Source organism: Haliotis cracherodii, unplaced genomic scaffold, assembly GCF_022045235.1.
Source record: "Haliotis cracherodii isolate W230 unplaced genomic scaffold, xgHalCrac1.p SCAF_12, whole genome shotgun sequence".
NCBI lineage: Eukaryota > Metazoa > Mollusca > Gastropoda > Lepetellida > Haliotidae > Haliotis > Haliotis cracherodii.
The window spans coordinates 44702888-44720371 of NW_027266267.1; the positions used below are offsets into that span (position 1 = coordinate 44702888).

At 39.9% G+C, this 17484-nt stretch overlaps 1 protein-coding gene across 1 annotated transcript; it reads left to right on the forward strand.

Annotated features, from left to right (window-relative positions):
- The first annotated feature begins 956 nt into the window (after positions 1–956).
- Positions 957–2036, forward strand: LOC139457434 (serine/threonine-protein phosphatase 6 regulatory ankyrin repeat subunit C-like). The gene has a single exon (XM_071238831.1). It carries the CDS (start codon positions 957–959, stop codon positions 2034–2036), a length of 1080 nt encoding a protein of 359 aa, XP_071094932.1.
- Positions 2037–17484: the final 15448 nt, after the last annotated feature.

Genomic DNA, 17484 nt, shown 5'->3' on the forward strand with positions numbered 1-17484 from the left:
TTGGGTATTGGCCCGAAACTGTGTAAGCCCTTAACATTTGAAAAAAACCCATTATGTCATCTGCCTTTTAATCCATTAAACTGTCTTCAGTCAGATGTTTGTCAATCTTGCCCTATTAGTATTTCTTGTCTCTACTGTTGAAAATAAATACCATGTATACTGCATACTCGACTTTTCTTTTGCGTGTGAGTATAGAATGATAGTTCCACAGAAATTCCATGGCTGTTTGTGCGTTTTTGCTTTCGTTTGTGCTTTCGTGTTACTTGCAGCCCGCCATTGCATCTTGCATATATATAGTAGTAGTAGTAGTAGTAGTAGTAGTAGTAGTAGTAGTGGTAGTAGTAGTACATCAAGACATTTAGAATCAGCGTAATATTTCTTCACTTTTTTTACCAACGCACCAAGGCACTGTTGCTCACCAGGTAAAATCAAAACAGCTGAATAATAAATGTCATGAACTCTTCAGCCATCAAGTACAGAGAGAGTAACTTCTGATCGGATCTGCAACAAGATCCATGCTATGAGGGGGTGGTTTTACACGAATGTGATCTAATTACATTGTAACAATTAAAATATGAAACATTTTTCGCGACGTAATACATTTTTGGTTTTGAAATAGTGACATCAATTCCATTCGCTTCTTAAGTTTATTGTACGATTCCAACTGTTCTTGATTCACAATCAAAAAGTAATGATCCCAGGTATTCTCGGAAAGGTGAGGGTATCCTGACCCACCTGTTGTACCCATCGCAAACACATGCAAAGGCAAGTAAAATCGTCAACAAAGGATGATGCCTGAAATGGTCCAACGCTTATTTCAATTTTTCATTTCATTGACGCCCTGCCTCAAATACTGAACTGTAGGAATTCGTTGCAGAAAATATCGATAATTACTATATTATTTTTTAACACATACATTACTTTTCTTGACATCGGATATTTCTTTTATTGTGCAAATGTCATGTCTTCCTACAGAAATAGAGCATCAAACGCAAGAGTATTCCAACACTGATCTCGTTGATGCCTGTGAGAAGGGAGATTTGAGCCGAGTCAAATCCATTTTGTCTGATCCCGGAGCAAACATCAACTCAATGACGAAGGGCGGGATGACAGCGGTGATGATTGCAGCAGTGGAAGGACATAGAGAAGTGTTTGACCTACTCGTCAGAAAAGGTGCCGACTTGTCGTTATTGGATAATACAGATGCCAGCATCCTTCATTTTGCTTGTGAGGGAGGAAATATTGAGATAGTCAAGTATGTCCTCACACAGAACATTGTGGCCATCAACAGTCGGGATGATGAAGGGACTACGCCAATAATGATTGCTGCGTCTAACGGTGATAATGGTGTCTTTGACGTTCTTGTGGAGGCAGGTGCAGATCTATCACTTCTGAATAATAACGAAGATGACATCCTTATTTTGGCCTGTGAAGGTGAAAATATTGAGATAATCAAGTACCTCCTGACACAGGGCAATGTGGACATCAACAGAAAACAGGAAGGTTGCACGCCAGTAATGAAGACAGCATTTTCCAACAATAAGAAAGTTTTTGACTTATTTGTAAAAGAAGGGGCAGATCTGTCACTATTGAGTGATGACAAAAACAACGTCCTTCATTTGGCCTGTTTTGGAGGAAATGTGGAGATAGTCAAGTACCTCCTCACACAGAACATTGTGGACATCAACAGTCGGAATGACTACGGTCGCACTCCAGCAGTGATTGCAGCATATAAGGGAAGAAAGGCTGTGTTTGACTTGCTTGTTAACAATGGGGCTGATCTGAGAATTGTCAATGATGTTGGTGATAACATCCTGAATATGGCCTGTGTTGGAGGAAATGTTGAGATAGTCAAGTATGTTATCGCACAGAACATTGTGGACATCAACAGTCAAGATGCCTATGGTCGCACCCCAGCCATGATTGCAGCACACAGAGGACATAAGGCTGTGCTTAGAATACTTATTCAGAAAGGGGCCAATCACAAGTTGGAGTCAATGGTAAAACCGATCTTCAAATTCCCTGTCTATTGCTGATAGGTATGGCCTCAAGGAGAACAAAGTGACACTAGTGATGTTTGCTACATGGGGACAGGGTGTTGCGTTTTATTTATATACAAAGAAAGTAATTTATCTATCCCAATTCGATAACGATAATCTGTTCTTGGCACGTAGAATGAAGTGGTCAACTCTGAACAATGTTAAATTATATTATATATCTTTTCACTTGGTATCGTAGATATTTCTCTCAAGAATTAGGATGGAGCGATGATGGCCAGCGAACCTTTTGAAGTTCAGGGTATCTGAGAAGAAACACTGTACAATTATGCAAAAATAGGCAAGGTTCATTTTTATAACGACGCCGAATTAGTAATATGAGATTCCAAGCAAGAATAACCAAATTCTTGAATTAATTAGGCTAAAAAATTGAAATGCATTTGGTCATCAACTGAAAATATTGTGGCAGAATATCACTATATTCATAAGAAATCCATTACAAATACAGAGTCGAGTGAATGATTCCGACTACGCAATGAGCATGTATTTATGAATCACGATCAAATAGTGATGATGCCAGGTGATCACGAAAAAGTGAACGTATCCGGCCCCATCACAAACACATTCAAAGTCAAGTCAATACTTCACCTGAAAAGTCACTTGGAGGGTCACTGGCATCTGCACTGTCACAGCCTGAACATTTTTTGGGTACAACCAAATTCAGGAAGGATCTGCTTTTGAGCCATGGACGGCATTGTCACTCATAGGTTGGGTCCGCGATGTGATAGGGTCGCGAGTGACCTATGTATAAGGTCAGAGGCTACAGTGAAGAACATTTAAGGAATGTTTCCCACTTTCACTCAAATTTCTCCTCCCGTAACATATGTCATGAGCATGTCCTTGTAATACTATCCAAGTACAATGAACAGCAGGCTTCATTACCTGTGTACAATGATTAACAGGCTGTGCTACATCGCTACAATGATCAGAAGGCTATACTACTTGGGTACAGTGATCAAAAGGCTATACTACCTGAGTATATCATAAGGCTATACTACCTGGGTACAATGATCAAAAGGTTATACTACCTAAGTACAATGATCAGAGGGCTATACTACCTGGGTACAATTATAAGCAGGCTATACTACATCAGTACAATGATCAGAGGGCTATACTACCTGGGTACAATTTTCAGAAGGCTATACTACCTGGGTACAATTATCACAAGGCTATACTACCTGGGTACAATGATCAGAGGGCTATACTACCTGGGTAAAATGATCAGCAGGCTACACTACCTGGGTACAATGATCAGAGGGCTATACTACCTGGGTACAATGATCAGAGGGCTATACTACCTGGGTACAATCAGCAGAGGGCTATACTACTTGGGTACAGTGATCAAAAGGCTATACTACCTGAGTATATCATAAGGCTATACTACCTGGGTACAATGATCAAAAGGTTATACTACCTAAGTACAATGATCAGAAGGCTATACTACCTGGGTACAATTATCAAAAGGCTATACTACCTGGGTACAATGATCAGAGGGCTATACTACCTGGGTAAAATGATCAGCAGGCTACACTACCTGGGTACAATCATCAGAGGGCTATACTGCCTGGGTACAATGATCAGAGGGCTATACTACCTGGGTACAATGATCAGAGGGCTATACTACCTGGGTACAATGATCAGAGGGCTATACTGCCTGGGTACAATGATCAGCAGGCTACACTACCTGGGTACAATGATCAGAGGGCTATACTACCTGGGTACAATGATCAGAGGGCTATACTGCCTGGGTACAATGATCAGAGGGCTAAACTACCTGGGTACAATGATCAGAGGGCTATACTACCTGGGTACAATCAGCAGAGGGCTATGCTACCTGGGTACAATGATCAGAGGGCTATACTACCTGGGTACAATGATCAGAAGACTATACTACCTGGGTACAATTATCAGCAGGCTATACTACATCAGTACAATTATCAGAAGACTATACTGCATCAGTACAATTATCAGAAAACTATACTACCTACGTACAATGATCAGAAGGATATACTACCTACGTACAATGATCAAAAGGCTATACTACCTGGGTACAATGATCAGAAGGCTATACTACATCAATACAATTATCAGAAGACTATACTGCATCAGTACAATTATCAGAAGGCAAAACTACCTACGTACAATGAATAGAAGGCCATACTACCTGGGTACAATGATCAGAGGGCTATACTGCCTGGGTACAATGATCAGAGGGCTAAACTACCTGGGTACAATGATCAGAGGGCTATACTACCTGGGTACAATCAGCAGAGGGCTATGCTACCTGGGTACAATGATCAGAGGGCTATACTACCTGGGTACAATGATCAGAAGACTATACTACCTGGGTACAATTATCAGCAGGCTATACTACATCAGTACAATTATCAGAAGACTATACTGCATCAGTACAATTATCAGAAAACTATACTACCTACGTACAATGATCAGAAGGATATACTACCTACGTACAATGATCAAAAGGCTATACTACCTGGGTACAATGATCAGAAGGCTATACTACATCAATACAATTATCAGAAGACTATACTGCATCAGTACAATTATCAGAAGGCAAAACTACCTACGTACAATGAATAGAAGGCCATACTACCTGGGTACAATAATCAAAGGCTATACTACCTGAGTACAATGATCAGAAGGCTATACTACCTGAGTACATTGATCAGAAGGCTATACTACCTGGGTACAATGATAAGAGGGCTATACTACCTGGATACAATTATCAGCAGGCTAAACTACATCAGTACAATTATCAGAGGGCTATAACTACCTGGCTACAATGATCAGGAGGTTTTTCTACCTGGGTACACTAATCAATGGGCCATACTACCTAGTTACAATGATCAGGAGGTTTTTCTACCTGGGTACACTAATCAAGGGGCTATACTACCTAGTTACAATGATCAGGAGGTTTTTCTACCTGGGTACAGTGATCAGAAGGCCATACTACCTGGCTACAATGATCTGAAGGTTTTTCTATCTGGGTACAGTGATCAAAAGGCTATACTACGCATTCATAATGATCAGTAGGCTATCAGTATACTATTCTATGAGTTAAATCACTGAGCCATCACTATATCACTTCTTGAAGTATGTGCGTCAACTTTGTTGTGACAGAAAAATGCTTCATGACTGTCAGTCGTGTCATATCATAAACTACTGGGTACATACAGAGTTGCGGCCCTTGGGCAGGTTAGAAACCCATGATCGTGAGTATTGCTTGTTACAAGTGTTGTCAGTCCCATATCCGAATTCGACCCGTGAAGATTCCGGGCTAGAATAGGTCTTCAGCAACCCATGCTTGCCGTAAAAGGCGACTATGCTTGCCGTAAAAGGCGACTAACGGGATCGGGTGGTCAGGCTCGCTGACTTGGTTGATGCATGTCATCGATCCCAATTGCGTGGATCGATGCTCATGATATTAATCACTGGATTGTCTGGTCCAGACTCGATTATTTACAGACAAACAACAAACCAACCAACCAAACATATCCGAATTCGTTCACTAAAGCCCCCAAACCCATTCCATTATCATCAGACACCTCTACTAAAAGCACTGCCCATACCTGTATAGCCTTGGGCTTCGTCCCGCATCAAGCCACATACCCTGAGATAACTGAACTACGCTTCAAGGCGGATTTAAACCCAACTCACATACACAACCAGGACCGGCCACAAACACCCGTTGCAAATGCTTGCGAATTGCTTTGTAAAATAAATATTATCAAATTTCTGAAAACTGTTAATTCCGTTTTGTGTTCATTTGAAATATATGGTGTTGTATCCACTAATATAACAATGGTGGAGAAGACATATTTATGTTAAGAAGATACTGTAGTGTTGGTGGTCTGTCCCTTAATGGGGCGAATAAAATTCTAAAAAAGATTATTTTTTATTATAGCTAAAATGGACAGAATTATCATTAAACCGCCCGCACTTTATGAGAAATGAGCGGGCAACTGTAACTTGATAATGCCCTCAAATTGCTTGACGACGGGCCATTACAAGCCCCTTGTTAGGTGACGTCATAGGTAGGACAAGTGACGTCACGTATTATAGTGACGTCATCTGGTTTGTTCTATGACGTTTCCATATTTGTAAAAAAGGGTCAATGACATTCTTGTTGATTGCGGTAAATGTTTCAAAACCGATATTGTTGTTTCTTTTTATTTGATAACAAATTCCATCCATTTAGCTATAATAACGGTAACGCTATTTTTCAGTCTCGGTCTTTTCAACTGCCCTGCTTCGTCGGGCAGTTAATGGAAGACCTCGGGCTTCTGCAAATGATAATGCCCTTAAAAATAGCGTTACCCTTATAATAAGACATGCATAAGACATAAGCAATAACAGAGCATGTTCTGTGGGGATACTTAAAATGTTGAAATACATTTTTCATCTTTTTCCATGCAAAAAGTATGGAATCTTATATGGGACATTGTCGCATTGTCGCATTATCGCCCAAACAAAAACAAGAAAAAGGTGTCCATTAACCAAATTAACCAAACCGCAACAATGCGAAAAAGAGACATTTTGACCATTTGTCATATTGTCGCTTTGTCGCACTTCGAATAATCTCTTTTATTCTTTAGTTAAGGACGACAAAGCGACAATGTAATATTTTTCAAGCTCAATATACGTCGAATTGTCATTGTCTCTTCATCAATAATGTGTAACAAAGCGTTAAAATGCACGACATTGCGACATACTGATAACTATCTTTCATAACGTGCCTCATATTTGGTGTGGCTATTTCTCAATTGCCAACAGATACGCCGACATATAGCTCGTTAATATGCAAGAATATAGGCATCAAGTTATGTTATGATATGATATATGTTTGTGTGAATTATTTATGATGAACGTTGTCTTTTCCCCGTGTGGCTCTTGAACTCTCCTTATATAGAACATGAACGTCATTTTGGGCAAATTGCACGCTTTTTTCTCAATTGATCAAATGTTCCAGGTTTTATCGACCGAATACGTTTGGTTTGGAACGTAGGATACGCAAAAGTACCTTTTCAGACGAAAATTAACTCTTCATAATAAAATATTAAGAAAAATGTGTGGTATCGTTTCTTTTGGACATTAGTTTAGAACATGAAGGCAACGTCTATTATTTTGAAAAGAAAAATGGATTTACTAATATCACCAAAAATATGTTTATCTTTCGAACCACACATCATGCAATACTTCAAATTGCAAACCTTGTCCTACTTTGTTAACTGATCATGCATTCATATCCATATGTACAACACAAAACCTTTTGAAGACCGGTCTTGTCAAAACCGAAAACGACATCGATGGCATTGAATGCCTGATGATCCACTTGTGAAGCATGTAAAGAGCCATGATGGAAACAAGGCATTCCGCAGTCTTCTTAAATGAGCCAAAGATGTAGGACATGATCACAATATCGCTGTTGATGGTTCTGTACTGCCGTTGATCAAATCACGCCCTCTCATTAGTAGTAGTTGTTCAAAGTTACAAGTAGTAGTAGTAGTAGTAGTAGTAGTAGTAGTAGTAGTAGTTTGTTCGAAGTTACAATTTTCCGACATGATTGCGACAACTGGATACCTTCAATTGAATCATATTTTCACAAGCTCCTCGCGAGCAACAATATCAAAATTGACAGTGAGATTACTTCAAGCATCATTTTTCATTACTATGATTATACTATATATTATCTTTTACTACCCCGATAGCACATGTTATGCGTGAAAGAGTGAGTTGAACCAAACTCACTCGAATTGAGGCCCTAGTAAATTGTGAGTGATTGGTTCCGCTCAAAAGTACATCAGTTATACCACTGCGTGTATGCTTGATGTAGAGGGAAACCCCGACGCAACCCTTCATAACTCTACAAACGGCCCAACACTTACTGCCAGCGACACAACACCAATATTTACTGCCAGCATAACTGGCTCAAATGTAAGGACGTCTTGTATATCTCTAACTCTCCAAGGAATCAGGATGGAATCTTGAAATATTCAACAGGAAGGCATGCACAGTAACGTGGAGTCATCCCGCAGACGCCATCCATCCCATGTCAGCTTGCCCAACCTCAGAAGGTCGTGGTTCGAATCCCATCTCTGAAAGCAGATATTGTATGGCCGCTACATTAGCGGGCTGAGGACGTTCATATATATATTAAGTATCAGAAAAAGACGCCGCCCAAATCTTGTCTTCTGTTGATGGGGAAGTGCTGACAGTCTTAATCTCTTTGTTCATGACGACAAGGAGACCGACCTCGTATCAGACGGTCCGCGGTCTGAATCCCATTATGGGGATTGGAAATATTGTGGCTGCTACATCAGCTTGCTCTGAAGCAAATTGTGTGGCATCCTTAATTGATGAAATCACAAGTTGCACGTGGATATGTCTCATTCTTGCGTAGGAGCTTAAAACTTAAACAATGGTCTCATATATATATATTCGGAGAAACAAGGCTTTTAAATGCCGATAAAAGTGAAAATGAATCACGATTTTGTAACAAAAGCATTATATATTATTTAAAAGAAACTTTGTGATTCATTGTTTAGGTTCTAAGCTATAATGTTGTATATATAAAAGTGTCGGTTTAATATGATCCAAATATAGAGACACACTATTTCAGTCGTCAAGTTTATTTATCGTCACACACAGACAATTTCTGTCACTAGGAAACAGGTAGGTGATGAACTTTAACTGACTCAGGAGATTTTACGACAGCTTCTTCACCACCGAAAGTTATTCACGACATGCCGTGTTTTGATATTATGACCAACGTCCCACGTCGCCGGTACTATGACAGGCAGTCAACAAGGTCACCTTTATCCACTCAGTCGCTTCACACGACCTTCACCTCTAATTTCACACATTCTACGATGGCAATACTTAGATGGACACCGAACTTTACCACCTTATCCACTCAGTCGCTTCATACGACCTTCACCTCTACTTTCACACATTCTACAATGGCAATACTTGGAATGGTCACCGAACTTTACCACCTTATCCACTCAGTCGCTTCATACGACATTCACCTCCACTTTCACACATTCTACAATGGCAATACTTGGAATGGTAATCTATACAAGCATGTTGATTCTAAGTTTCAGGTATAATTTGTTTCAAGATAGGTTTCCCGTAAGTTGTTCAAATTGTATTTGAAGAAAATGTAATATTTGAGGCATACTGTGTTCAGAATATTGCGGATCAGAAGACCAAATGTGAAACTATTCAAGTGTGAAATCAGTGTATATCGCAGGTCTAACCTGAAGTAAGTAAGAAGGTATACCAACGTTAGTGAATGTACATGGTTATGCATCATGACTGTACAGTTTGATACATACTGGTTCTGGATGGATGAAAAGAAAACAGGATGCCAGGCATTTGCCACACAATTTAATTACTTCACTTTGAAATCTCACATTTGAAGTTGTGCTTTTGGCTGCAGGGGTTGTCATTCCAGCTATACTCTGCGACTATCACAGCACAATCTTCAGCCCCCTTCTTGTTGTTTGGTTCACCCGATCCACAGTTCTGCTATCCACTAGCAAAATGTCTGCCTCCTTCCCAGAGGAACCTGCCCTCGCGAGCCAGGTCACTCCCTCCAATAAAGTAAGTGGGAGCTTAAAAGCAAAAGGCGAAGTTTAGAATTGAAACATAGCCTCAACAAATTGATCGATCGAAAGGTCTTTCAATTATTTTTTTCAACAAGTGTCCAAACTACCTTACCTTCCTATCAAAAACGTTTAGGGTTTCAGGGCATTTATGCCTTTACAAACCTTTTCCCCTTGCATATTCCATCACGAAGTCATCCTCCACCCGACTGTTGATGATGACAGACTGACTGTAAAACGAATGCTTTTGGGATGAACTGTAAAGCATTAACCGTCTATTGACGTGTTGAGATGTTAAGATGTCAATCCACAGGATTTCCGTTCTCAATCATGTTCTTTTATTATTCGAAAACCAATAATTATATGCAAGATATTAATATTTAACTAAGGCAAACAGAGTACGTGACATAATTTAAGGCAATTAAGGCAATAAACAGGTATAGACAATCTACATGAACACGTCTTGTCTATCCTGATCCCTTACATATCTGCAGGCTGTCGTTGTCACACTGTCTGTCATCTACAATGCATGTACACGCTTGCATGTGGACATTTCCCCATTTTCTCTTTGCAAGTTGATAAGCTCCGCTTCCCATCGGGTGTATATAGTCAGCAGTCCATAACTCACCTGTGTTATATGTATCTAACATGTGGCACTCTATGTAATAAAATATCCCAGTGCACGTTTCTGTATTTTGCCATGTGTTGTTGTGATCGGATTGATTGATGGAATCTTAACCTTGACAACACTATGATACACCAACCTATCTCAATCATGACCACTCCTAATGCCTTCATTGGCTTCTCCCTCGTCACACCTATGTATACTGTTAATAGCGCTGTACATTAATCTTATCTCATTTAGGCTGCGAAAGGTCCGATGAATGGCAATCCATATCCGAGGAAGGATAAACCTGAGTTTTAGGATGTGGGTGACATCCAAAACGTCGTTCCATTTCATCCCAGACATGTTTCATTGATGAGGGGATCTTGCAAGCATGCCGATATCGCGCAACATTCAAATTCCCATCTATCAAAGGCATTTCAGTCCGCCCTGTAACCATTAATTTACCCCAGATCAAAACGCCACCACCTGTAAACGATCGCCTTCAAGATCGTTGTTCTTATCTCGTATAGTGTCACAAAGATAGTCGATCATATAACGAAAACATTTCGCGAAAGGTCCGATGAATGGCAATCCATATCCGAGGAAGGATAAACCTGAGTTCCTGCAAGGTCGTTTTAGGATGTGGGTGACATCCAAAACGTCGTTCCATTTCACCCCAGAGGGGGGTGGTGGTAAAAAATGAAAAAAACATATTCGTGTCAACAACGACAGCGGTATATCACTTTCATACGAAGGTGGACCAGTCGTGGATGTTGATTTTGTGAAACGTTCTCTGATTGGACTATCGATCAATCATATTTAGCACAGGAAAGTGGGCTTGATGTGGCAAGGGTGGAAACAAGACTTTGTTATAAGGCTAATGGATTCTCTTGTCTCGGGAAGATGAGGTAACCTATATTTTATGCATGAAGCTGTGAAAGTCCACAATCGCATTTATGATATCATGCCGTTTATAAAGATGCGAGAATGACATGCCCTGTGGAAGCTTTATATATCATAAACCCTTTTACTGAGCGAGATATATAGTTCTAATAGGTCGCCTGTCCAATGTCCTCTGTCGTGTACTAAATCATAGAGAGAGACTAAATGTAGTGACAAAGAGTTTTGTAGTGTACATGAGACGTACCACTGAGTGGTGTTTGAACCTAAAACAGTATAAATAAAACGAATGGGTAGGTTTTGACAACTGCTGTCAACACTCAGCATTTCCGTTATTTAGGGAGCGTGTGGTAGAATAACGCGGGTCCTAAATGGGTATGAATCAGAATGAACTGAGGGCTACATAATCAGGGCGAAACAAGAATTCAAACTCCGTCAATATATTCAAGCACCCCCGTAAAGCAGACCTGGCGAGGGGTGGAAAACAAATGACCAGGCAGCCTTTGGGTTTCGTTAACGTCGGCATCGACAATACAAGAGGGGGTTAACATGTCACAGAGATAATGGCGGATGTACAAATGAAGAATAATTTAAAATGTATTGTTAATAACAGAAATAATAGACAATTACACTTCATAACACTTAAGAAACTGTACCATTCTTTCAATTTCTTTACACTAATTTCAATGCAAATGATGCCGCATCAGCAGAGTTATGTATGGGATGCTGTAAGGGACATTCTCGCGTTCTCGCGATTTCGTGTTTTTGTGGCCTAATTTGACAAGTCGAGATTGTGAGTTTGCGACATTTTGCATCATCTCCAAATGTCGCATTCTCGCGTTGTCGTCTTTTGACAAAAAGTGCTAACACGAGAATGCGATAAAATGAATTTGCTTTTCAATAATTCACGACTAGAAACATTTAGAAAACTGTCCAAATTCTGTAAAATCATCAAGTCGTTGTGTAGACCTATCAAGTAACTCTCCCTCTTTTTGAATTGCACATATATAGCTACCCTAGTATATCTGTATAAATATGCATGCATGCTCGGCATATATGTATATATTCTATATTCATATGTACATTTATTATGTTGTTGAAATTTTTTTGTACCTCTGATGGCGCCGCTGATAGCGGCCTGAGTGTAAATAAAGTTCAGTTTAGTTTGCCGCGGCCGACAGTTCAGAACACAACATTGCTAAATGAGAGGTGTTATACTGTTTTGAGATATCTTCACTCGATATCACAAATGATGGAGATCTGGAACATAGAACATAACTTAATGCAACACATGATTGTATAATGTAAATGTACATAATCCTCTAATTACTATCACAACACACAGACTCAAAGGATTTAACCGCATATCTAAAGGTCTACTATACAGGAAGACCCCGCCCCGTGCCTCAGATAATTGACAATTCATACAATGATTTGTTGCATTTGAGGAATATTGGCGGAAATTGCTCATTTGTGTGTCATGCTTATAACGGAATATAAAGAAGTGTTTATGTAAAATTCCTTGCAGCTACACATTTATCAACTATAAATAAGTGAGTGAGTTGGGTTTATCGACGATTTGAACAGTATTCCTGTCATATCAAGGCGTGTCAGCTTAATGTGGGTGGAAAGCCCGAAGTAATGCATGTCTCGGACGTTTACCACTTCGGTGAAACCCACGAGCACGGGTATGGTGCTGACAAACCTAGAAACATAATCGGGTCGACCCGCGATTCGAACCCACAATCATAGGTTTCGGGTGTGCCCAAGGGACGCAACACTGCACAGCCAATTGCGTCGCCTTAGACGACTGGGCCACCCGTGCCCAATAAATAAGGAGCAGTGGGGTGGCCCAGTGGTTTAAGTGTCCGTTCGTCACGCCGAAGATCCGGGTTACATTCCCGACATGGGTACAATGTGTAAAGTCCATCTATGGTGTCCCCCGCCGTGATATTGTTGGAATATTGCTGAAAAGCGGCGTAAAACAATACCCATTCTTGAATATAACATAAGAAAGACAAACAAAACTGTTTTACACATGCTTAATGATGCACTGAGTATCTATCTGTCTATTTGATTCGAATTTAGGAAGAAGAAACACAGCATCATTTTTAAACTGTCGGATGCCAATATCTTGTCACTTTTCAGCCATTAACGCGACACATCGAGCCAATCGTACCAATTGCGCATTTTAGGTGAACTTTCAGGGCACTATTTCGATATACAGGGAAATTAATTTATTTAATGAAGTGTACATAATATACACGAAAACGGGCAAAAGTAGGTTTTTGCGAGGCTGATCAGAACCTGGTGTTGACCGCCACAGTCAGTACTATTCCAGCTACACCTCTGAAGATCCGGGGTAGAACAGTCTTCAGCAACCCATGATTGCCGTAAAAGGCGACTATGCTTGTCGTAAGAGGCAACTAACGGAATCGGGTGGTCAGGATCGCTGGCTTGGTTGATGCATGTCATCAATCCCAATTGTGTGCTTCGATGCTCATGATGTCAATCACAGGCTTGTCTGGTCTAGACTCGATTATTTACAGACCGCCGTCATAAAACTGGAATATTGCTGAGTGAGGCGTTAAACTACAAACAAACAAAATCAAACGTCTCGGCGCTTTGTAGCAATCGGGTGTGGGTCAGGCAATCCAATGATAAAGTGTCAGCAACGTTACAGGACACTGGTGTGCCATGGTACGCCATCGCCCAAAACACCCAGTCTGTCTACACTGGATTTACACTTTGAGTTATCACATCTACAAAATATCCATTCAGAAAAGAATAATCATACAAATCCATACTAATTTTTAATCCATTGTGCAGATAATATCCTGTGTACATTACATTTCCATAGCGAACCAGTGTTTGTTTACCGCCAACTCGCGCAGTGGCTCTGTCACATAGACATAGACATAGTTTATTAAAGTGTCACATGGCATGAAACAATATATAATAATACATCATATTATTATCATACCATCCAGCCTAGCTAGGCTTATGAGACACTATTTTAAAAGAGATATACACTAGTACTAATAAGATCATACCTAATAGAAAAATAAAATAGATTAGAATGTATAATAATATAGAGATATCAATCGACTAAGACATATATTATGTACAACGCTGTCTCCTGTTAAACATTTCATTAATAGTTGATACTAAAAGTTTGATTAACGAGGCGTCAGAGCTTGACTTGACGTCAGTTAATACAGTAAAAGTCTTATCAGTGAACATAGTAACAGTCTTATCAGATGATTTAAAATCTAAAAGATTAATAAGTTCAAACCTAAGATCATCATAAAAGCTACAATAGAAAAGAAAATGAACTTCAGATTCTAGATTATTACAAAAAGGACACAGTCTCTCATTTAGTGGCGTGGGAGGTTTGTTATAGCGACCAGTCTCAATGTGGAGGGGTAGATTACCACAATTCTGCGACAAGTCCGAGATAATAGATAAGTAATCCAACGCCAATTATCAGCTTACTAAGGAGATGATGACAAGGGCGAGACAAGATGGAGGCTGGTCATTTACATCCACTGCCATCTTAATGGTCGAATGTGAATGTCTCCTGTTCTTTTGTTCAGTCTTCCTTTCAAATGGCATACAGCATATGTTTATGATTAAAAAGCCCCCGGAGATATGCCCACACAGTTTAGAGCTCTGAACAATATAACACCGTTGTCAGTATGGTTGTCACAGCAACGTAGGCTCATTGGTGCACACCCCTGGTGTCGCTAGTTACCTACAATATTGTGAAATGTCTGTAACATTAATGATGGTTTGTTTGGTTGGTTTGTTGTTTTACGCCGCACTCAGCAATATTCCAGCTATATGACAGCAGTCTGTAAATAATCGAGTCTGGACCAGACAATACAGGGATTGATATCATGAGCATCGATCCACGCAATTGGGATCGATGACATGCATCAACCAAGTCAGCGAGCCTGGCCACCCGATCCCGTTAGTCGCCTTTTACGACAAGCCGAGTCGCCTTTTACGGCAAGAATGGGTTACTGAAGACCTATTCTATCCCGGATCTTCACGGGTCCATTAATGATGGCACCGGGAAAACGATAGTGGTGCTCTCCGCCTACATACGTTAAATTACTATGTTAATTATACCTCATGTGTCCTAATAGAACGCATGACTGCATGCTGGAGCAGATTGTCACTGACAGAGAATCGCAATTATCGTCTTTGTTCATATGATGTGAATCTGACAATGTTTTTCTAGAATGTAACAGGAAACTATATTAGGCTTATTTTGTGAGACAGATGACATCAACCTTGCCACGTGATGGATTTTAGCAGCAGGCTCACTAGTCCTACACCATTACCGTTGAATATATATATATTTTATGAGAAAAAAAATAATCTAGAAATTCATACAAAAGCAAGTTTAGCCAGCTCAAGCTAGCTCTATTCCACAGCAATAGGGATTTTTTTTAATTTTTAGAGTCAAGAAGGATATTGTGTAATATAAGATTTCAGAGACTAAATGTTAGTCTGCAGGCACACCAATGAATATAATAACTTAATGGTTTAGGGAAAGTAACTTATCATCAGCAAGTTACAAATTTATACTATTAGGCCATCATCTGATAAAGAAGTAAGTATATACATGTACACCGAAACTTTGCGTTCCTCATAATAAGAAGTTGACATCCATAAATTCTCTTCCTTATGTCCATCACTTCTAAATGCCTTTTAAGAGATTTCACGAATTTAAAGTTCAGATGTATATGCGTTTCCATAAAGATATAAACCTCCTCTGATTGCCTGCATCCTTTCATTGGCAGACAAACTTTGTCTTATTGTTTGTTTGTTTGTTGTTTAACGCCGCACTCAGCAATAATCCAGCTCTATGACGGCGATCTGTAAAATAATCGAGTCATGGCCAGACAATCCAGTGATTGGCATCATGAGCATCGATACACGCAATTGGGATCGATGACATGTATCAACGAAGTCAGCGAGCCCGACCACCCGATCCCGTTAGTCGCCTTTTACGACAAGCATTGTCGCCTTTTACGGCAAGAATGGATTTCTGAAGACCTGTTTCATCCCGGATCTTCTCGGGTCCACTCGGTTGTGACAATACACTGTTGACATAGTTAGCGACCTCTTACACCTCACATGTTTTTACAAAGTTTGTGTCCTGGTGGTCGAAATTTGGCAAAATAATAGCACTGTTAAGGCTATAATGTATCACAGTTCAATGTGTGTGTGTGTGTGTGTGTGTGTGTGTGTGAGTCGATCGCTTCATAAATTTTGGATGTTTTACACAATTCTCGCAGCCGTCGAAACCACGTATTTAAATAGCTTTCGCACTAAGTTCAAGACCATTGAATTGTAGGTGGTTATTTCTATAATGAATAATACTGATACAAAACATTTCTGGCATCTTTGATCTTTGATCCGTTAAAACACACACATCTACTCGGTTTCGTCTGTCCTGAATCACATATCTCAACTGGTCAGGGAGTGAGTGAGTGAGTTAATATTTAACGTCACATCGGCAGTATTTCAGCCATACCGTGACGAGAAGTTATACATTTATAAGACTAAATATAAAGCTGTCAACGATGGACAGTACAATAACTAGAATATCACAAATTTGATTTTAAAACTAGTTGAGAATATTTAATGTTAGTAAGTATTAGAGAACAACACAATATAAATATGGGCTAGAGATCGTCAGTCACTGATGGGTGATCACTATCCTAGGGACCATGGGGACTTACAGTACCTTTGCTTCCTGCATGGATCCTGGCAGGATTTATATCACCCTACAGTCACTGGCGATAATTGAACAGTTAAGCCTAAGATTAATATGACAAAAATACTACGTTTAAAAGTCTGGCATGCGTAGAAAAAAACTTTGGATGGCGTGGAACCTACATACTCAACTGTACCCGACCGTATCATTAATATTGTCATGGGAAATTACAGTGAGTATTTCTTGTAGATGACGTATTTTTGTTTCTCTGTTCATTGCCGACAGTATAATCGTAACACGTACTATTAAGCCCTAAGTACTGACGCCACTGTGTAACACCAAGACACTTTCACCTGAATATGTGTCTTAATCATCTTACTTCCATATAACTGAACTAAGACGTAGAGTGAGTGAGTGAGTATGGTTTTACGCCGCTATTAGCAATATTCCAGCAATATCACGGTGGGGGACACCAGAAATGGGCTTCATACATTGTGCCCATGTTGGGAATCGAACCCGGGTCTTCGGCGTGACGAGCGAACGCTTTAACCACTAGGCTAC

Bases quoted from the DNA above. Each gene is read 5' to 3' on its own strand.
- LOC139457434 (XM_071238831.1), top strand. From the start codon at position 957: ATGTCATGTCTTCCTACAGAAATAGAGCATCAAACGCAAGAGTATTCC.